This window comes from Alternaria ventricosa (genome assembly GCF_023758065.1).
Source record: "Alternaria ventricosa strain BMP 2768 chromosome Unknown scaffold_17, whole genome shotgun sequence".
Lineage (NCBI taxonomy): Eukaryota > Fungi > Ascomycota > Dothideomycetes > Pleosporales > Pleosporaceae > Alternaria > Alternaria ventricosa.
Window position 1 is genome coordinate 724986 of NW_026055697.1, and position 22565 is coordinate 747550.

Below are 22565 nucleotides of genomic sequence, written 5' to 3' on the forward strand. Positions count from 1 at the left end.
GGACAGGCTGCATGTTTCGAATATGCAACTGACGGAAGTTAGGAGTTGGAAATGAGGCTTGTGAGGCGGCCGTGGGGGTTTGGTGTGTGCTATCGTGTCGGGGTAACGACGTGGTTGGTGGACGAGCACGACATTTCGGGTCGTCGGTAGCTTCAGCTATAGCAGTCAGGCAGTCAGGCAGTCCGTGATGCAAGCGGGTAAGCGACAGACTCGTTACCCCAGACAGGAAGACCATGGGGTAAAAAGCAACGCAAGACCTGCCGAGTATTGTCGCGGTGGTTAGTGATCACAGCGCTAGGTGCTAAGGTGCAGTAACTTTGAGTTTGAGAGTAGACGATACTACATGTAGAGCATCAATAGGCAAAGGCATGTAGTCGTCCCAACAGCAGAGTACGTACCGCATGTAGCGCAGGCTAAGGGCAGCGGCGGCGGTTAGTTGAGTGCGTGTGTAAGAGAGCCCAAGAGAGTCAAACAGCCGAGAGCAGTCCGGCCAAGACGATGCATTCTGCCGACCTGGCCGAGCAACATAGTGACGGTTCGAAACGACGATGTCCATGGCTGGGGATGCTCGTGAGCGGGCTGGTGTGGCTAGGCAGGTGGGTAGGGATGAAGCATGTTGGGCGCGATGCAGACCAGGACCCTTTGAGTCGCAGCGAGCAGCGAGCGGAGCAGAGCCATGTTAGTCATATTAGTGTGCGGAGCAGGTGGAATTGCAGGGCAGACTGCAAGTGATGGTGAGTGCATGGGCGTCAGCGGCGGTTCGCACGAAGAGATCATTCACGAGCTGCTAGGTAGGGTAGTGGGAGTGAAGAGCCAAAAGCTGGCCCGGAGCAGACTCGGGTATAGGATGGTTCGCGGCGAAGGCTTACGGTGGTGTTGCCTGCGCCACGGGCAGGAGCGACCGACGGTACTTTCCAGCTGGCCAGGGCGCCACGCACGATGGCTTCTAGAAGAAGTTGTTGGCGATGCTACTGCACTGGGCCAGGGAAGCCTGCGTTGGACGGCGGCGTGAATGCTCGCAGACGCAGACGCTTGTAGTCGTCTCCATGCTCCGGCTCTAGTAGGGGCGCGTACCAGAAACCATGTGGCCGTGCGCGCCTCTCTCCCAGAGTTGCCTCGGCCGGCAGTGCCGTATTTCAATCACGAAGCCGGCGCTGGCCAGGCCGAGAGACAAACCAAATATTAAGAAGACGGGCAGCCGTTGTATCGCTGCATCTGCATCCGCATCCCGCACATCGCCCCGTCACTCGCATCGCATAATCCGAGATCGCCCTTCGTCAGAGTTGCATTTTTGGCAGGAGCGACGCATACAGAGCACAGTAGCGCCAGCCCGCAATTGGCCGTATCCACCCACATTGCAGGGATCCTCGAGGTCGGCCGCTCTGCCCATACTAACCCTCGTCGTCACCGCTCCCACTTGCGCATATAATCTACCGCGCCCCGGCACGGCTATTCCACGTAAATTCACTGGCATAATACTGAGCATATCGACTATTCAGTTACACCTCAAACATATCTGAACACCATTATTATTCGGTGTTCTTTCATTAACGACTACTGCCGACGACGCCACACACCCGCACAGTCATCTGAAACTGCGCCTAACGAGTCGCCGTTCCACTAGCATTCGTCCCCACTGCCCTCTCTACCCTTCACCTCGCCCACCGTGAAGCTGGATTCCTACGAGCACCCGCCACCCCTCTCCCACTCGCCGCGCGAATCCACCGCAGCGAGCACGCCCATCTCCACGCCTGTCGAGCAGCCCGCATCGCCGCAGTTTGGGCGTGGGAACAAGGACCCGAGCGCCGCCCTCCACCACCTCTGGCACCGCAAGCCCACGGAGCTTGTGGCCCGCCGCCAGCCCGACGAGGACGTGCTATTTGAAGACGCGGGCGACTGCAGCTTCCCTCTCTTCCCTGAGGAGCCGCAAGTCCACAGCGGCTTCGCAGACATGGCCACCGCCTCGCCCATCGACATCCAGACGCCCCCGCGCTATGGCTCCAACTCACCCCAGAACCAGACGTCCAACCTGACGTCGGCCCTGCGCCAGGCCGAGGCCCAACCTGATATGGCCACCACACCGGGTCTGCTCAACCCGAACAACTTCGAGTTCAACAATGGCCGCCCGAGCATAGGCGAGCGCCACCCCTCCATCAGCATGCTCGGCTCTTCTTTCTACGGCAACAGCGGCGCCCGCCCCATCACCATGAAGGACCGTGGCCGCCGCGAGAGCACCAACATGGGTAGCTTCGCAGGTGGCATGAGCTGGGGCGGCCACTCGGTCGGGTCCTGGATCCGCGACGAGTAAGTATCCACTTATCCCCAGTTGTAACAGCCCAAATTAACATTGGCACCAGCATCATGATGGGTACCTCACCCGCGCCCTTTGTGCAGAACTCGCCCTCCTTCCACTCGTCGTCCTACCTGCCCAAGATGGAAGCCGCCTTCATGAAGGACTTCACATGTTGCGGTCTCACCCTCGCCTCCCTGCACGACCTCCTGCAGCACTTCGAGGAGACTCACGCCAACGCACCGGCCGCCCGCCCACAGCAGCAGCAGCAGCAGCCACAGAACGGCTTCACAGCCACATCCGGTGCCCCGACCAGCTCCATTGCACCGAGCCAGACACAGGGTGACCCGGCCTTCAACACACAGAATGGCTTCCAGTCGCGCTCCGGCTCAATAGGCGCGCCCCGCCAGCGCATCGGCTCCGTCAGCCGCTCCAACTTGTCGACTGTGCAGGACATGGACACGCTGGACGACATGGACATGGACGACATCAACTTCGACAACCTCGGCCCCATCGAGGAGCAGCAGAACATGCAGCAATTCCCCGTCCAGAACCAGTTCAACCAGAACCAGAACCAGCAGCCCCAGCTCAACGTCAACGTCAACCTCGCCAACAACATGCAAAATCACCAGGGCATGCGCACATCGACCCCCACTACCCCGTCTGCCTCGCAGCAGTTCAACCTCCAGAACAACCCCACCGTCTCGTCGGTCAACACACCCACAATGGGCACCATGCCAATGCAAAACCACAACCTGACATCGCCCGAATCCTCACACCCGGGCACTCCGGCTGAGCTCGACATGGACTTTGGCGGTTTCAACCCAATGATGGGCATGGACATGAACATGAACATGGGCATGAACTTCGCCAACGGCAACGGCAACTTTGGCATGGGCGCATTCGACAACAACGGCACGATCGACCAGCCCGGCAAGCGTCTCTTCAGCAAGCAGGGCGGCGGTCTGAACCAGGCTCAGCTGCAAGCTGCGCTTAAGAACTACCAGCTCAGCGGAAACGACCAGAGCGAGATGGCCAGGAGATTACGAGAGCAGCAGCTCATCAACGGCGCGAGCATACCCCAGTTCCCATTCCCCGAGGAGGTCAAGCCATTCCGATGCCCAGTCATTGGCTGCGAGAAGGCATACAAGAACCAGAACGGTCTCAAGTACCACAAGCAGCACGGTCACCAGAACCAGCAACTCAAGGAGAACGACGACGGTACCTTTTCGATTGTCGACCCGCTCACATCCATTCCCTACCCGGGGACTGTCGGCATGGAGAAGGAGAAGCCATATCGCTGCGAAGTCTGCGGTAAGCGATACAAGAACCTCAACGGTCTCAAGTACCACCGCTCCCACGCTCCCCACTGCAACCCTGAGTTGGCGATGCAGAAGCTTGGTCTTACTTCAAATCTGCAAAATCTTCAGAACGCGAATGTCGCAGGTGCTGGAATGGGCATCGACCCCTCCATGTTCTAGAACTCTCCTTCTTCGGATCGCTCTCAATGCGTCTCCCAACCTTCTACCCTTCTCCAATACCCCGATCTTCGATATCCGCGACGACGCACGCAGCTTCGCCATAGACATTTTGTTTCTTTATCGGCTGATGTTGTTCAGCAACAACACGAAAAGTCATGACTCGTCCCGTCCCTTGTTCTTGCATCTACCTGGCGTTACATTTGGATTGGAGGTTTTCTCTACCAGACCAACCAGCCAGGCCTGATAACCTTGGATACAGAGACTCTTTTGGCTCCGCCCACGTATTTCGCTTTCTTGTACATCCCTCTCGAGATTGTACATCTTCCTTTTGAGAACCGGCGGGCGGTATACACAGCAGCGCTTGGTAACGACGAATTCGATGTGCATTACAGGGGTGTTATGAGTTGGCTATCTTTGCTTTCAAATCGTCTTTTTCTTTTTCTACGCGGAATATCCCCCTGAGCTTGATAGACTTGGGTCTCTCTTTTCTTCTTTTTCGAGACGGCGTTCCTCTATCGCAGAGTACACAAAAAGTTATCCAAAATAGGACCTCGAGTTCCACAGGCGTTTTCATTTTCGGAGATAGTTGATAGACATGACGGCTATCCTGACGAGTACATCTTGGAGGGTCCCGTAATACCACACTCTACATACTTCACATACTTCAGTACTCCACCACTCGATGCAAGTTTCAACCGCATCGTTCATCTCCGGGCTATGTTGTGATGACGCTCATCCAACTACACTTACCTAGCCCCGCCCCGCCTCGCCAAAATTCTGACAACCACCACACCAACAACGCACGCACGTACATGCAGATGCACTCATGCCCATCGCGCCCACCTTTCTGCGAACCAAAGAATGTCTTGCATGCCACCAATTCCACATCCACTCATCACACGCCCACATGTGCACTAAAGGAACATTTGAATTCTCCACATCCTTCCATCCGTCCACCCATCCACGCCGCCATGCATCTGCCATCTGCATACTTCCTTGCACACCGCTACTGATGTGCCGTTCTAATTCCCTTAGTTCCCTTGAAACCTTCTCGGCGGCTAAGCAACCTCCCACACCTGCGTGGAAGAACCTAAGAACACCTTCCAATACATCTAGTTCCGCTGCTTTCCCACTCCACCGCATACTCATGACCGTGCCCGCTGTCTCCTCCCAGACTTAACTCCAAGTAGAATTATCTGGGGGTAATAGAAACCACCCTGCCCCGCTTTAAACTCGATAGCCCCAGTAACACCCGCCCCTACGCATGAGCATGTTTTTGTTAGTTAGTCAGTCTGGAATATGTATAGGCTAGCATCGAGCGGGTGCCGAGAGCTGCATAGTCAAGGTGCGAGCGGAGATTAAAGACGGAGGAACTCATGCACGTGTAGTTGCATTGGGCAAAGACTCGTGTGCGTGCGTACGTCAAGTGCGCATCGTACTCCGGAAGAACTTTTGTAGTAGGATCGCTGGAGGAGGAAAAGGGTTCGTGGGCACCCCCACAGCACGAGATCAACGATTCGCTGCTGTCGATGAAACCAAATCGCCGGTAACGCGGCTCTGCGTCGATCATCATCTGTCAGCTCACACTGTCCAGACCCTTTCCTCGCATTCCCAACGATTTCCTGCAATACTACATCGTTCGTCCTCGTTCTCTTTCTTGACACGAATAGTACGCCCAGTCGTTGGAGCATAGTGCTCGTGGCAACGCGTCTATTGGCTGCGAGTCGGCAATTGCAATTCGGCTAACTACGGCGTGCGCGTCCACACAGCAGCCGGCGGGAGCTGGAAGTGTCGAGGCCAAAACCAATAGACCCTACAAAGCTAGCTGTCATGCGGCTCTGCACCTACCCTTTCGTTCCCAAGCTAGGCGCGGACTGACAGTGTCAATGCTCACGTACCAGCCTTGTCCCCAAACAGCAGTCCGCTTGCATGACGCGCAGCAGGACAACGATGAGCGGCGGCCTGTGGCGGGACAAAGCGTTTCTTGGCGGCTGGAGCGGCGGACGAGTCAGAACACCATACTACTACCATGGCACGTGGCATGGGACCTGGCGTTTCGCCCGGTGAGTGGCAATACGTCGGCATGTGATGGCTTGTACGTAGCTTGATAGCTGTAACCTTGGCATGAAGGGTACCTCGTGGTTGTTCGTGTGCAAGGGAACCCATTGTACGAATGCGGTGGCGTATTCCACGGCTACCTAATCACCCTGTGCCCTGCAAAGCCCTCGGTACGTGGTAGCGCAAGCTGGTGGTAAGAATCAAACGGCGCGCTACACCGAACAGGCGACGGGCCCGGCTGGTAGTGATGGTAGTCAGATTAGCGATCTGGACACGGCTTGAGAGGGCGCATGTCCGATGGGACCTGGTGGGTAGGTATAATTGCGACAACGGCAGTTTGGTGGTTTGGTGTTAATTGTGTGCTTTGTGAATGGATGAGCTGAGGTCAAGTGGAGGAAATGTTCATCCATCGTTGTGTGACTGCCACCGTATATCGTATTAGATCTTGGTGATGCGTCACACGGGGAGCTTGGGCACTTCAGAACGCGGCATGGATGGGTTCAAGCATGCAGCGCTCAGACCATCGCGCTTTCCTCATCAACCTCCCACCTTCCACGCGCAATATCTTTACATTACCTCTGCTATACATTCATCGCCAGTTGTACGATGTCGCCACGCGCTTACTGATGAACACAAAGCACCTTGGCGCTTATCCAAGGCCATGTAAGCTGCTGTGCTGTGCCACACAGTCGACTTGGTACTTTACCGAGATAATATTACAAGGGATGTCTCGAGATGCACACCGCAGCCGCGGCTGAACCGGATATCTTGCCCATCACATGCCAGATCGCACCAACGTTACCCGGTAGCTAGTGTTATTACTTCAACAAACGGCTATCACCACATCCCATCTATTCAGTGTTGTCTTCCCTACACCACTATCCTCCCGCTTGATCAATTTCGATCGTGATAACGCGCAATGTCTGCACCCGGCCCTGAAGAACCGTCTTTCCATCCTGTCGCGCGTGCGCCTGCACCATGGAAACTCACGGCGGAGGTGTATATGCTGTTTCATGTGTTGAAGGGGTTGCCTAAGGGTGTGCATGGTGAGCTTGAGGGGAAGGAGGGTGGGTGGGATGATGAGGGGATGGGGAGGTTTGAGGGGGGGTTGGGGACGGTGTGTATTGTTAGGTATAGGGATACGCCTGTTGGTATGTGAGATGCTTTTTTTTTGTGAGATGAGCGGGGATGAGAAAGGGTGAAGAAGGGTGAGAAGAGGAGGTTTGTGGATGGAAGGGATGGTGGGTATTGTGGATGTCAAACACGTCTACAAGGAGGAAGAAGAGAGCAGGAAGCATGCACCTGGAGTCTACATAGAATCAGAAACCCATAGCGATCACTCTAACATCATCACAGGCCCCTACGACGAACTCCTCCTCGTCCCCGGAAACTTCACCGTCCCACAACCAACAACCACCCCGTCCGGCCAGCCACACATCAAAGTCCCCAAGAAAGCCCAACGCATATCACGCATCTACGTCTCCCAACGCACAACAACCTACAACGGGCGCCTAAACTGGAATATCCCCAAACAGCTCGCCCGCTTCTCTTTCTCCGCACCGCCTACTCCGCCTGGCGCCTTACCTCCATCCACCCTAACAGTGCAAGTCTTCCCGCCTGGCACCAAAGAAGGCGATGGCGGCGCACCGTTCTTTGCCTGTACTCTCAAACCCTGGCAATGGATACCGCCAATGCCGTTGAACACGAAATACCTCCCTCTCAGCATGGCCGCCGCGCAACCGCCCCTCCCATCTGCGCCGCGTTACGAGAAAGCGGTCAAAGAGGTGCAAGAAGGACTACAGGTAGACGACTACGACACAGACATTAAGAAGATGGACGCGGTGCTAGTAGGGACGCAGAAGTGGCGGGCGTTTGATATCGCGGCCGTCACGCCGAGGGCGCGGGGATGCTGGGTCGAGGTGCATGAGAAGAAGGAGAGGGAGGGAGGAGAGGAGGGTGGAGAAGATTGGTGGCCGAGGGGACTGGGTGCGTGGAGTGTGGGGGCTTGGATGGAGGATGTGGATTGGAAGTTGGGGGAGGTGGTGGAGTGGACGGTTTAGCTGCTTTGGCGACATCATTCGTCATCTCATTTGGTGTGCAGAGAGTTTTGGAGCGAGCGCTGATGGTTTCGCGTCGAAGCGGATGGAAGTGAAAGACACGCCTGCTGTGCGTTTGTTTACACTGCCTTGGTGCAGTTGCCTTGAAAGCGCGCACGAGCGCAAACCACGTGGGATTAGATTGGACCCTTCATTGTCACTTTACTGTCACTTTGCTCTCAGTCTAGCAACATCTCGTACAGTTACCGCGCGCACACTCAACTTCAATCGCACTATCTTCACTCGCGTGTGTTACTCTTTTCACATTCAGTTAGCCACTACCTCTGATACAACACCAAGCGCATGCCACTCAAACGCATGTTGATATTGGTGAGTGTGCGCCACCTCAATCTGCAATCTCAACTAACATGAATACAGTCAGTCGTATTGATAGCTATACTATTCATCATGATGCGCTCTTTCTTGCCGTATGACGTCCGCTGGACAGCAAAGCTCCTCCGCCGCGATGTACGCAACCTCCGGGCGAAGTACACTACAAGATCGAAGCACCAAGGTGCCCCTGTGGACGTTGCGACAAGTAGCTCAGCGCATCGACAGGCTTGTACCAAGAACGTATCACAATTGCCGCAAGGTATTCAGTACAGCAAACCGTCGTCGCAGCATACCGGCCAAGACAGCGTATACTCCAAACCACCGCAGGATAGTCCCAGAACCTCCCATATCATCAGCGAGGAATGTCCTGGTACACTCTACGACCTCTTAGAAAGCAGACTCAGAGCAACGTATGCTTCTCGCGACCGCGACATGTCGCACGAAGACCGATGGAGATTCCGCGGTAGTTGGCTGGTGCTCCACAGAGCTATCCAAGGATGTCGTCCGGACAAGAGCGACAATGCTTCCAGCATCGGCACGAACGGAGTCAGTGAGGGTACAATGCTTCTGGATATGCTGAACCAAAGCACTCGATCACCTACACCGAAGATCAGCAAGGTGCCAGCTGCATCATATACCCGGCACGATAGCGACCATGATCGCTATGATTCCATGTTCAGCGATTGTCCTGCACCCACAGTCACACCGTCTCCCACGCAGCTATGGCTTTCCATTCTTGAAGCCACCGACGACACCCAGAAGATCGCACCAATGGCAGAACAGCTTCTAGGATACATCTCGCAAGAGAAGAAAGCTTTCGACATCATCGAGCAGGTCGGAAACCCCCACAAGAAGTTTTCCGACGCCGATGACGCTCAACTCCGACTTCAATTCCGAGAATTACTATGTCCGGAGACAATGTCGTCCAGACCATCATGCTGACTTCACCGCCAATGTCCAGCAAAGTCTTGGTTCTCGGCGTCTAGGGCGAATCATGCACCGGGTCGGAATAGAGGTGTGCTGAAAACCCTTCGTCGGCAGCGGGCGATACCGCATTGCGAGTGGTTGCCGAAGCGGCAGAGTGGGTCTATTGGTCATGGCTCTTTACCCCTCCTGTGCCATCCAACGTACTTATACCGCTCGGGGAGCTCGACCATGCAACACCAAACCGCTCGGGGAACCACAATCTGCGACTCAAATTCGGCGCGCATCATCGATTGGGAGGTACTTCAGGGCTGCGAGGACGCTTTTCGGGGACTGTGCAGGAGCTTGCGACATCTTTCACGCCTTTGACGTCAACTTGAAGCGCAATAACGCGCATCGTCATACATATTAGACGAAACCTCCCTCCAAACCAATTCGACCCTTCGTATGAGCAGCGAACCAAAAGGCAGCACGCCAGGATCACTTAGCCCACACAACAACTTGACCAGAGTCAATACTTATCCTCACGCCGAATTTACGATCCCGCCATCGGACACGCTGTCACCATGCCCAAGTGCCCAAACTCACAACGCCGATGCCCCGGCATCGGCCAACTCCAAGGAGAATCGCCCAAGCAACACTGCAACTGGAGATGAAAAAGCTCACCGACCTCTTGATGAGGAATCTCGATCAACGTCTATTGCCAATGACGAAGTAACCTATCCGGAAGGTGGCCTGGGTGCCTGGTCTGTCGTTCTAGGGTCGTTCCTTGGACTCATCGCGTCCTTGGGGATGATGAACACAGTCGGTATCTACCATGCCTATATTGCCGAGCACTACCTTGCGGACTACACCGAGTCTACCATTTCATGGATCTTCAGCATGTACGTCTTCCTGTCGTTCTTCTGCGGACTCCAGATTGGACCCATATTCGATGCGCACGGCCCGAAGCTGTTGGTGCTGGCAGGTAGCATCCTGCTGTGCTTGTCAAACTTCCTGCTCGGGGTTTGCACACTGTACTGGCACTTCTTCCTCGTCTTCGGCGTGCTTGGGGGTCTCGGTACGTCGTTGATCTTCACGCCTGCGTTCGCCGCAGTCAGCCACTTCTTCCTGCAAAAGCGAGGCAACGCAACGGGTATCGCCGCAGCTGGAGGATCGCTGGGTGGTGTCATATTCCCGCTGGCGCTGGAGAAGCTGCTACCCAGGGTGGGATTTCCATGGGCGACTCGCATCATCGGCTTCATCACGCTCTTCTGCTGCATTGGCGCCTGCTTCCTCATCCGCTCCCGCCTACCACCCAAAGCTGGACAATCAGTATGGCCCGATTTTCGAATCTTCCGCCACAAGAGCTACTTCCTGCTCACGGTCGGCATCTTCATGATGGAATGGGCGCTTTTCATCCCGATCACGTACCTCACCACCTTTGCGGTCAGTACCGGCGCATTCAGCCCGTCATTCTCGTACCAACTCATCGCAATCTTCAACGCGGGAAGTTGTCTCGGTCGCTGGGTTCCAGGCTTCCTAGCCGATAAGCTCGGGCGCTTCAACAGCATGATTGCGGCACTCGCCATTTGCTCAGCTACATCGCTAGTCTTCTGGCTGCCCGCATCGCTACTCACCCCCACCTCCGCGGCCGAAGCTACGGCTATCAAAGCACTCTCAATTGTCTACGCGGTCTTGTTTGGTTTCGCATCTGGCTCCAATATCTCATTGACACCAGTCTGCGTCGGCCAGCTTTGCGATACGAACGTCTACGGCAGGTACTACGCTACCTGTTACACCGTGGTCAGCTTCAGCACGCTTACGGGTATCCCTATTGCGGGTGCGATCATCCAGGCCACTGGTGGACACTACTGGGGAGTGGTCATCTGGACTGCAGCTTGCTACATCGTGGCGTCACTTTGCTTTGTTTGGAGTCGCGCACTCCAAGTTGGCTGGAAGTTGGGAGTGAAGTTCTGAGAGGTGGTGTTGGCGGCCATGTGGGGTTGCGGGGAGGTTGAACGTGCAGCGACTTGCCAGCGTACTCGTCGCTGCCGTTGGAATGCGTTTCGATCGCTGCAACAGGAGGATGATGCAATACGAAGGGGATACAGATTGGAAAAAGAAGGCGGGAATTGCTTTTGCGCACTTGCGTACTTAACTATGGACGGCGGTTTCGCGTCCTCTTACACTCTTTACTTGATTTTAGGACGATCTTCGCGGGCATAGTACACGAAGAATAAACACTCTTTCTTGCGCATGATCTTAGCAAACCAGCTCCCATTTTGAGTTTCAACGTGATACCCAGCTGGCGGATGATCTCCCGCTATTCGGAGCAGCCACCGCAGCTGGAATGAATCCCTTGCCTGGAAATTCCCATGCATTACCGCGGCTAGAATTCGACTTTTCGTCCAATCTCCACTCAATAAACGCCTGCACACTCGACAACATTGTTGCGGAAACATTGTACCCGTAGCATTGGCGCCGTCTGCTTGGCCAAAGACGACGGCGCGCAATAGCGAGGCGATGGAGGCCACTTTACCCCTGAGCCAATCCAGCTACAAACACGTGGGTCGGCTAGCGAAACGCCGCAAGCAGCACCGGGCGCACCTCCCTCCGAACAGCGAGCGCGAAAGTATCGCGTCCTCCGTCGCCATTGACTTTGCTTGTTGTTCCGCCTCGCGTCCATCGCCGTCACGACGCATTGGCTCGCAGCGTCCAACAGCAAGATCTGCACCGCGCCATTGCCCCTCTATAGTTAGTAGCGTCTCCGTCATTCGCGGACCGTCGCGAGCAAGCCAAGCGAAAAGACAACTGTACAACGCCTCTGGGATTCCTTCTGAGATGATTGACAGCAAGCGCTGTAGCCTGCAGGGAAGCGCCGCGGCGATCGTCCCAGGCGTACCGTTCCGCGAGAATGCGAGTCGTACATCTGCCGTCGACTGAATCCAGGCACCTAGCTACCCGTTTCGGGACTACAGAGAGGCGCGATTAGGTTTGTAGCACGACAAGGCACCCGTTATTGGTAAATTGAACCATGGCTCCTAGCGGTAAGCAAGGCGAAATGGCACGACAACCGCGACGAGAATGACTTGATTCGTGGGCGCGCCACGATTTCAGCTCCTCCAATTTGGCAAAAGAAGGGGAAAGGTGGGGAGCGTACTTGTCAAGCTCCTGTCGCTCTTGTAGCTTTCTTCTGTGGTGGGTACCCGGATGCTTTTCTTTACCCTGCATATTTTCTTTTGTCGCTATCCTGAACCCTGATTGTCTGCTTTATCAAGCCTTGATGTCAGGTTCGCGAGCATGAAATCTAAGTCTTGCGGTTGCCTTACTAGCAGATACTCAGGCGACATGGAGCCCCCAATTCCCCGCAATATCGACCTTGATCTGGATCGGGACACAACGAGACCGACTGCGTTGAAACGAAAGGGTTCAACACTTCAAACATCGGTGGAGGTTATGAGATGCAAGTTTGGAAAGCCAGCGGGATCACCGGAGGGTACTGGCGAGTTTAAGCCATCGAAAGATTGGACACCGATATATTATGCTGTCTACCACCAACGAGAGGCAGCGCTTTCACATTTCCTACGCGCTGGCGCAACACCGAATGATGTCGCTGGCTTGGGACTCCCACCGTTATGCATCGCCATCGCCAACGGCTACGCCAGTCTCGCGCGAATACTGTTAGATGCTGGGGCCGATGCCGATGCTGCGATCAAGACCAGCGGCGAAACAACCCTCCATATAGCCGTCAAGAATGGCCGCAGCGATCTCATCGAACTTTTGATCCTATACGGACCCAACCTCGAGACGAAGACGAACGACACCGGCGAGACACCCCTCCACTACGCAGCGTCAAAGTCCGGATCGTTAGCCACAGTCATGACTTTACTCAAACATGGCGCCAGCTACGAAGCGCTCAACGGTCTCGGTCAGACGCCAGCCGAAGCTGCCCTACACGCCAACAACATACAAGGCGCCGTAGCGATCATCAACGCCGCACATGGCAAGCGCAACAAGCTGGAGAAGGAGAGGGAGATGCTGCTGAAGCACGTGAAGAAGACACAGGGCCGTTTCTCGGTAGGCAATGACCTCATCGCGGATATCTTCGCCGCAGCTTGCGATTCGGAGTCCAACGTTCTTGTGGAGGCCATCAAGAGGGATGACGCGAGCTTGGTAGAGATGTTTCTGGAGAAAGGCTCGGATCCGGATCGCGAGACCGCGAACGGCCTCCGTCCCATCTTCGTGGCATTGGAATGTGCCGGCGCGCCGGTGATAAGTGCACTACTGAAGCGCAACCCAGATCTCACCATCCGCGATAGAAAGGGTCTTACTGTACTTCAGGCTACTTTCGAAAGTCCGCTTGCTCAGGAGAAAGAGACCATGTCTATCATTCTGGGTGCTCTGCTTGAGCAGGGCGCTGACGCAACAGTGACGTACCCGGACGGCAAGACACTGCTTCATCACGCCGTATCTCCTCGTTTCAGCCATCCTAAAATCGCGCTTCAGCTCATCGACGCTGGCGCTGAGGTCAATGCGAGGGACCAAGACGGCGACACGCCTCTCCATCTCGCAACGCACAGTAGAGTCTGCACAGAGCTGTTGCTAAGACAAAAAGCAAACGCAGATCTTATTAATGCTGAAGAGCTTACGCCTTTGCTCAATGCTACAACCAACAGTACAAAAGACCAGGAGCCAGATCTGGAGTCGCTCATCAAGGCATCTGACCTCCGCAAGACCAACATGAACGGACAAACAGCGCTGCATCTTGCCGCAGCCAATGGCCTAGAACAGACTGTGCAGTCATTACTACGAGCACGAGCAAACACCGCCATCGGCGACAAGAACAAGAACACGCCGCTTCTTCTCGCCGTAAAGCATCACCAATGGTCCATCGTACCACTGCTCACGATCCCGCCGAGCATCAACTCATGGGATGAAGACGGCATGAGTCCTCTCCATCTCATTGCTTGCACCGTACCCAAAGCACCAGCTACCTGGAACGACATCGCCGCCATCGTCGGCCCCTTCTGCGAACGTGGCGTCAGCCGGACAACGCGCGAGCGATCAGGTGCTACACCGCTCATCCTTGCCATCAAGACACTGCCCGAAGACGGTTTACCCGTGATCGAGGCCTTGCTAGCACAGAAAGCGGATCGTAAAGCGAGTCGGAACTGCGTCAACCACGAAGACCACAAGAAGCAAGATGCGCTGTTCTACGCGGTGACGACAGGCAAGCCCGTCTTCGTAGATGCGCTGCTCAAACACGGTGCCACATTCGACTTTGAAGACTGGGTGCCTGCCAAGAGCAAGTTACAGTCTTCGGTGGCGGCTGATAAGCAGATCTTGAAGCTGTTCGCACAGTACGAGTGGATGAAGCGTGCAGGGTTATTGCGGAGACGACCTAGCAACCCTGTCGCGGAAGTCTCGTCCTTCGCTACGACGTTGCCTGTCAAGGACCTTGAACAGATGGTCGCGATGGGTTTGGATGTGAATGCTCTACCGCGATCGGCACTGGGCGTCTCTTTGATATGCGCCGTCCTTCGCCACATTACTCTTCAACCGCCAATGCCAGCGGAGTACGTTTTGAGCATACTTAATGTGGTTTTGGATGGAGGTGCCAACCCGAACGCGGGCATTCCTCGAAGCTCAATGCGTTCGTCGTCGCCACAGTCTGCGCCAGAGTCAACGCAGACTTCGGTCTTGACCCAGCATCCGCTCACCTTCTTGCTTGAAGAGTGCCCGGAAGTCGCATTGGATGTTCTGACACTGCTGGTAGCGAAGGGTGCGCAGCTCACTATCGCATCTCCGTTTTCCAACGGCCGCTTACCACTTCACTCGGCGGTTGTGGCGCATCGATTCGATGTGGTGCAGGAGTTCTTGCTGCACGGGGCGGATGTGAACAGTCTCGATAACAAGGGACGAACACCACTCTTCATGGCAGCTGAAGGTGGGGACTGGGAGATCTTGAACCTGTTGCTTCGCAGCGGCGCCAGCATGGACACGCTCGATGTCGAGAACAACACACCCTTGCATGCTGCAGCTGTCGGTGGCAATGACAAGATTGCCTCCTCCCTCCTCCTTGAAGGCGCCAAAGCAAATATGAAGAACGTGGCCGGCCTGACACCAATGGCATGTGTAGGCGACAACTATTCCGAGGAAGGGAGAAGCCTAATCGTAGCCATGCTCAAAGAAGCCGAAGAAAAGGAGCAAAAAGACGCACAAGACCAACAGAAACGCGTCGAAGCAACCGCCGCACACGAAGCCGAGGTCCAGCAGCTGAAGGATGACGAAGCGAAAGCAAAGTTCCAACAAGAGCAAGACGCGCGCGTCCGCATCCAAAAAGCCAACGAAGAAGCCGCAGCCCAACGTCTCCCCCAGCAACAACAACAGTCCCTCCCCGCCCCAATGCCCACATCACCGCCACAACACACAACCCGCAAACCGTCCTTCCTATCCCGCAAAACCTCACTCTTCTTCACCAAGTCAAAAGCCACCACTACGCCCCTCCAATCCGGTGTCGACACCCTCCCCAAACCAAAACAAGCATCCCTCCTCCGCCTCCGCATCAACACACCAACACCCACCAAGTCCCAACCCGGTCCTCACCCAAACTCCGACCTCACACCACCCCCCATCATACCCAACCGCGCCATTCCCTCCCCCCACATCCTCGCCAGCCCCGACTTCTTCAGCACCGAATTCAATAATATGATGGACCCAACACGGCCTGTTATCGCGTTGCCGGCGGCGATACAGCGGCGCACGACTGCGGCGAGGGTGGATAGTGGGTTGAGTGAGAAGCGGGGAAGTAGGAGTAGTGTGATGGGTATACTAGACCTCGAGAAGGTCAATGAGAAGCTGGCGAGTCCGAAGGTGGTTCAGAGGGAGACGCAGAGGGAGAGTAATGGGGAGTTGGCGGATTGGTTGGCTTTGAGCAGGTTGATGGATGGGTTGTGAGGGGTTGTGAGCGTTCTTTGGTGGTTCTTGAGACTTTATGACTTCTTTTCGTGTATACCAGATGTCTTTTTCTTTTCCTTTATCGATGTTTCGTCGCTGTCACGTTGGCGATATATTTGCGGCATACCTCAGAGTGCGCTTTCTTATGTAGTAGTGGTACTTGCCTAGACACACACGATGCTAGGATGTACATGTTGATACCCGGACTTTTGATTATGTACATATACTTGTTGACCAACTGTCCCTTTTCCATGCACCTAACACTTGTCTAGCTTCTGTGCTCATCTGTCATTTTGGACTTCGCGATATATGACCTTCACAGTCATGTAGCGTAAATCGCTGCGCCTACCAATACGACGTGCTGGAGGTGTGCGTCGGTCGCGGAAGGCGCGTTCGAAGTTCAACACATACTGCGTACGCTGCATATGGCACGGTACCTTTCTTCTGCGCCTCCAAAGGACTGCGCCGTTGAGTTGTTTAGCTGACTTTGGCAAATCGCACGCAGTCGCTGCAGCAGGAGACCTGCCGCATCGGTGGTCGCGATGGTCGCGATGGCCTCGTTGAGCATACGTCATTAGCTCTGCCCCGCTTTTGCCCGTCATCTCTCACGGTCCACCACTTAGACTAAGGAGTCATCAAAACACCCAAGAGCCTACGTTGCCTTAGATTACCTACTTCGTACATTCTTATATTCATGTAGTCTGCAGACCTGTTCAGCTCTTGTCTTGTATGAGGTGTGCCTGGTGATAGGTTGGCGTGCTTATCGCAATCAGCGCGGCTGACTTTGCCCTACCTTCCTACTCAGGTGCCAGCTCGCAGCGCATCGCCAGACCAGCCTATGCGACCCTCATCCAAAGACCAAATCAAAACACTCTGGGGCCTACGTTAACATTAGGCTGCTAACTTTGCGCATTCACAAATTACTGTCGGCTGCAGACTTTTTCAGTCCCTTGCCCGCATAAGGTGCACCCACAACAATCCGATACGTCCACGGGTCTGACTGAGCACCTCAGGCAACTGATCCGTCTTTGACTTTACAAAATTCTGGCCAGATCTCTTCCTCAACGGTATCGTTATCGAACGCTCGCACGCACTGTTGCTCATGCAACAAGCTTGCTTGTGGCCAAAGTCACGCGTATCCCATACTGGTAGCGGCCATGGCCGGAACCAGGTTGTGTGTGGAGTGCCTAGCCATTCTTTCAGCGGAGCCCCAACCCCAAAGCAAACATAGGAAAGACCATTATCGTTGGAGTGAAGACTTCATGAAGGCGGTCAAACAAGGCTGCTACATATGTAGTATGGTCTGAAGAGAGCACAATCGGACGAAGGAAAATGGTCACCGAGCGTTGGAACCTCTTCACGGTACATCTTACAAATGGACCCCAGGCTCAGTTAGAAGACAACAATGGGGGGAGCTAGGAGAGGCGAGGCTCTCTATTCTAGTCCATGCCAAGAGAGGAAGCCTCCTGAGTTGGCGCACATTTTGGCTCTTCAGACTAGCCATTGCAGGTATTCGGCCTGATATTTGCTTCAACACTCTTGCCCGATAGCTGACCAAGACAGATCAACATCTCACGACCTTTCGAACGGAGCTGGGTTCGTCGATGAGGTCAGGAGAAACATTCTCCTTGGTCAAACGATGGATCAATGACTGCTGTTCACACCATGTCGAATGTCGATATTTGACTGACTCTACCGAGCTACCGACCCGACTTATATGCGTCTACCCAGCTGAAATGAGTTCAAAGATAAGAGCGAATATTTGTCCTGGTACTTCACTGGCAAAGGATACACCTTACCTTACTCTTTCTCACTGCTGGGGTGAGGTCGAGTTTCTAACTACTACGCGTGCGACCCTAAGCGCATACGAATGCTCTCTGCCTATCGAAAGCTTATCTAGAACCTTCCAAGACGCTCTTTTCGCCACGTTGGAGTTGGGCTTCCGATATCTTTGGATAGATTCCCTCTGCATTGTGCAAGATGATCCCGAGGACTGGAAAAGAGAGTCGCAATCAATGTATGAGATCTACAGAAGTTCCAGTTGCAACATCTCCGCTTCTGGGTTTTCTGATGGAAGGGAAGGCTTTCTACTTGATGAGCGCAGTGTTGACTAGACTCTAGTCGCCGTCAGTCTTACCAGCGCGGATAACCAGAACCTGTTCGGCGATACGCATTACTTAACTCGTGCATCTCCATGGGAAGAAGTGAGAGAAGGCCCGATTTTTCGTCGAGCATGGACGTTGCAAGAGCAAATGCTTGTGAGTAGCCTAATGAACGGCGAGATCCGCGTCGTAGTGACATTGACAGGCAAAACGTACGGTACATTTCGATGACAGCCAAGTGTACTGGGAATGCAAATCGACTGTCGCAAATGAGGTTTGGCCCTGTGGTTGGACGAACACACTTTTCGAAAGACGCTTCCGTGAAAATACCGATAGTAGTTGGCTTTTCAAGGTTGAAAGCGTGCCGAGCGACAGCGTTGGTCTGACCCGCCTCAAGGCATCTTCCAAACTAGCACACACAGACTGACTGATCGTAGAGCTGTATATACAACAGCTGGTTCGATATCGTCTCGGTGTATTCAGCTCGACGCCTCACCTTTGCTACAGACCGGCTTCCTGCATTAGCTGGTATCACCAAGGAATTCGAGAAGTATCTTGAGGATAATCCCGTGTACGGACTATGGTCAAGCGACACGCATCGTGGTATACTGTTCTACCAGTTAGATGACAAACCCGAGACACGAGGCACTAGCGCCTTGCCAACATGGCAAGACATACCAAGCTGGTCATGGGCATCTTTGGATCAGCCAGTGACTTGGCACGATCGAATGCGAAAACAAAGATTGACCCACTGCACCAGTATTACTGTCATCCAACACCCGGAGACTCCCCGACTACGGCTCAGCGGGACACTCCTGATTTGTCCAGCTCACTATTCTCTTGCTGCTCCAATCTCGGACAACGCACATCGTCAATATGGACTCTTTTCTGGACTGGATGAGGGTGATTTCAAGTTCGAAATCAGTCCAGACCAATGGTTCACCACGACTATGGAAGAGTGCACGACCAGAATTGCATCGACCTCGGCTCCACACTCACAGCATGCTGCTCATAACACGCAATCATTCCTGGAAAGCACCGTTATCGTGCCAATCACGTGCTTTATAGCACCCTACGAGCGTGAGAACGGCGTCCAAGTAGGTATTGTGATGTGCCTGCTCTTATATGCGCTACCCGGAGCTCAGGATGGAGTGTATGTAAGAGCCGGCGTTGTCATTGCTACAAAGTTCTTCCGCAGCAAGGTCGACGCACACTCCAACATCGTTAAAACTCAATTCGAGGCATATCGGAGGCCAGTCGCCCGCAATCTCTTCCAAGAGGAAGATGGCCATGGGAATTACACGGTTACGGTCATGTAGAGGACAAGGATACAAAAAAGTGGATGAACAATGACTCTACATATACCGAGCAAACCTTCGACACGCACAAAGGAGTAGCCCAAGATCAGCTCACGTCGACTTTGAGGGGTGCAGGGCGACACCGAATGATAGCGGAGTGGAAGCGAGATAACCTTCAAGCATATCAAGGCTACACCCCGCAAAGCTAGACCTACACATCAACACCGTGCTCATGCCGCAGAACCAACTCGATCGCCATGCACCCTCATCAGATGATCAACCATCTTGTCCTTGCGTGGGAAAGCTCGACCACCCTCCATCTTGCTCCTGTCGCATCTGTCGATCGGGCACCAAAAGCGCGCGTTGCATACGTCGTGCTTGGAGGCGTGGTGTCTGTGCAACTCGTGTCGTCGACCGAAGGTTGCGCCGTTGCAGGGCGCGATGTTACAGACGTGACTGCTTGCTCGTCGCGACCTCCCCATGGGAACAGCGACGCGCTTGGCACGCTGAAAGCTGGGGATCGTCGTGCTTGGAGAATAGAGATGGTGGGAATCGATAATGAAGTAACGTGGCTGGTGGAGCTTGACCGGCTGGGTTCTGACGGCGGCAAGATCCAGAGGTCCGGAACTCATGGCTTCATGTGATGTGGGGAAGTTTGGCCTAGTAATTAGTCAGTCTCTCGGTTCCCTTTCTGTATGGTGGGTCAAGGCAAAAGTGGTTAGCACGGCAAAGTCCTCGGAGCCGACGTCTACTGTATCATAGCCGCACGAGGACCTCACAGCCGACGTCAACTGTATTATAGCCACACGAGGACCTTATTAAAGTCGAATCAAATCATCAAATGGACGTAAGTTGGACACCTTAACACTCACGCCACCCTCACGATGGTCAGGTGTGGAGGAAAGGTTCGCCGCAATAGCGCCTCCAGCAGGGCTACGACTAGCTGGGGGGACCGCACGATCTTCAACGGAGATAACCACTCCGTCAAAATGTAGTTGGTACTTGTGGTCAACGAGTCAAACTTACTTCGAGATCTCTTTCTAACATCAGAAACGCGCTGTTCAAGCACTAGCCCTTGAGCATCCTTACGCCCCTTCGTTCCTCAACTAGCTCTTTCTGGCCTTCAATAGCCCTTTCACTGCCAAGATTATCTCTTTTCCCGTCTCAAAAAGCTCTTCTCATGCCACAGCTATCTCTTCTCCTGCCAAGACTAGCTCTTTTGTTTCCAAAGCACTAACCAGCATACTGGGGTGACCGTTTCCATATCGCATGTAAGATCGCATCGTCTTGGGTGGTGCTCACATCGACAAATGTAGTCTCCGCGGTTCAGGCGTAGTGCGGAATGGTTATCTAGTGGAGATCAGCACGTGAAAGACGGGGGCGTACTATGAGCGGGCCAACATTACCTTTATCGCAAAATCTTGTTACGTCACGCATAGTTTACGATGTAAAAGTATGGTGGGTTAGACTGCGCATAGGAGCTGATTGAAAGATTGCAATACTCACTCCAAGACGTCGCTCGACGGAGCAGCGCGGGGCGCTCCAGCATTACAGGGTGTGGGCAGGGACGATAGACCATTACCATCGGTGAGGTACTCCTCGATGATCGCATCGCCGTCAAGCGGCGGGTCTGGTAGCGCAACGCCATTGGGCCAGGCGGCGAGGTCGATGGGGTGCTCATTGCGTATCAGGCCTAAAGATGGGCCAGAGCCTGTGCATATATGAGTCAAATGACGGTGCATGTAATGCGATAATGGGTCTACCATAGGAAGAGTCGTGAAGCGTCTCTCGAGAAGCGGATGCAGCCAAATGGTCATATTGGGAAGCGAAGTCCGCATCAATGTTGTCGTTGAAGAACAACGAGAAGTCGAGGTTGGCGGCGTGATCGGACATGATGGGGACAACGTGTATGAGTTTCGGCAGGATGCGCGTACGGTTTGTGTAGTATATTGAACTGAGGCAGCGATGCTGGGGGAATGAGAAAAGAACGCGGCCGTGTTGAAGGAAAATGATGCTTTCTATGATCGATCGATGCGGCTGAGGTGGGGCTAAATCGCCTAGGTGTGCCCTACTGTGCCCTACCATAGAAGGGCAACAGCCACAAGGCTGTGCAACAAGCTGCGGAAGCACAGTCCTATCCAAGATGTCAACTGCAGACATAGAGGGGCGATGGCGAACAATTCTGAGCTTGATGGTAATGGCCTTCATATCGCCATAGCATCTATGGCTATGAGGCCAGCATTGTGTCGCGACTATATTTATCAATCCTCGCGTGTCTTATGATTGCTGAAATCGATAATGAGTACGCGGTCGTAATGTAGACGATAGCTCACAGCAGAGGTTGTGAATGATGGTGCATCGATTCGCCATGTATCGAGAGCAGCGGGAGTGTTAGCACATGGCTCCGGCAACTTTAATGCATGAACTACTCGGATCATCGAACTGAGAACCAGACTGAAACAAATGCATTGGAGGAGAATATAAGAGAACCGACGAAAAAGGAAAGCCCACAGCGTCTTCACACGTTGGTTGGAGTGGAGAGTGCGGGGCAGAAATGAGTTGTTGTCGCACCATTATGCACAACGAAGTCATTGCGGCACATCACGAAGCCGGCCTGACCACCCATCGTCATCCAGTCCATCAAGCCCGCCATACCCCAACCCCCACGCGTACGCACCATAGTACCTGCCATAGTTCGCCATCCACACATGACGATAGTTCTTCTTTGCCTCGTTAAAGCGCTTAAGAAGCGCGTCAGCCTTCTTCTGTTCCTCTTTTGACGCCCGCGGGACGAACTTGGCTCGCAGCACGTGAAACCAAAATGTCGTCTCGACAGTGGCCATCAGACCGAGACCTGCATAGACGGTGTAGCGAACTGCTGGCTTGGCATCCCGGACCAGCTTGAAGAGGTTGAAGGAGGGGAGTGAAGGATTTTCGGGTTGGTGGTTTGGTCTTGGTGTTGACGGGATGTGGTCTTTGGGGGAAGTTGCGGAGACGGGAAGACGGCGGGTGTTGGTGACTGCAGTCGGTGGTAAATCGTGCAA

At 54.2% G+C, this 22565-nt stretch overlaps 4 protein-coding genes across 4 annotated transcripts; all 4 read left to right on the top strand.

Annotated features, from left to right (window-relative positions):
- Window positions 1–1951: 1951 nt before the first annotated feature.
- On the top strand, window positions 1952–3771 carry J4E93_008694 (uncharacterized protein; the record flags this gene model as incomplete). The annotated part of the gene is made up of 2 exons (XM_049346592.1): window positions 1952–2304; window positions 2358–3771. 2 exons carry the CDS (start codon window positions 1952–1954, stop codon window positions 3769–3771), a joined length of 1767 nt encoding a protein of 588 aa, XP_049196482.1.
- A 3296-nt stretch (window positions 3772–7067) lies between these two features.
- On the top strand, window positions 7068–7889 carry J4E93_008695 (uncharacterized protein; the record flags this gene model as incomplete). Its single annotated transcript, XM_049346593.1, has 2 exons — window positions 7068–7074; window positions 7186–7889. 2 exons carry the CDS (start codon window positions 7068–7070, stop codon window positions 7887–7889), a joined length of 711 nt encoding a protein of 236 aa, XP_049196483.1.
- A 1287-nt stretch (window positions 7890–9176) lies between these two features.
- Window positions 9177–11141, top strand: J4E93_008696 (uncharacterized protein; the record flags this gene model as incomplete). Its single annotated transcript, XM_049346594.1, has 2 exons — window positions 9177–9181; window positions 9758–11141. The coding sequence occupies 2 exons, from the start codon at window positions 9177–9179 to the stop codon at window positions 11139–11141; spliced, it is 1389 nt and encodes a 462-aa protein (XP_049196484.1).
- A 1371-nt stretch (window positions 11142–12512) lies between these two features.
- J4E93_008697 (uncharacterized protein) lies at window positions 12513–16121 on the top strand (the record flags this gene model as incomplete). Its single annotated transcript, XM_049346595.1, has 1 exon — window positions 12513–16121. The coding sequence occupies one exon, from the start codon at window positions 12513–12515 to the stop codon at window positions 16119–16121; it is 3609 nt and encodes a 1202-aa protein (XP_049196485.1).
- Window positions 16122–22565: the final 6444 nt, after the last annotated feature.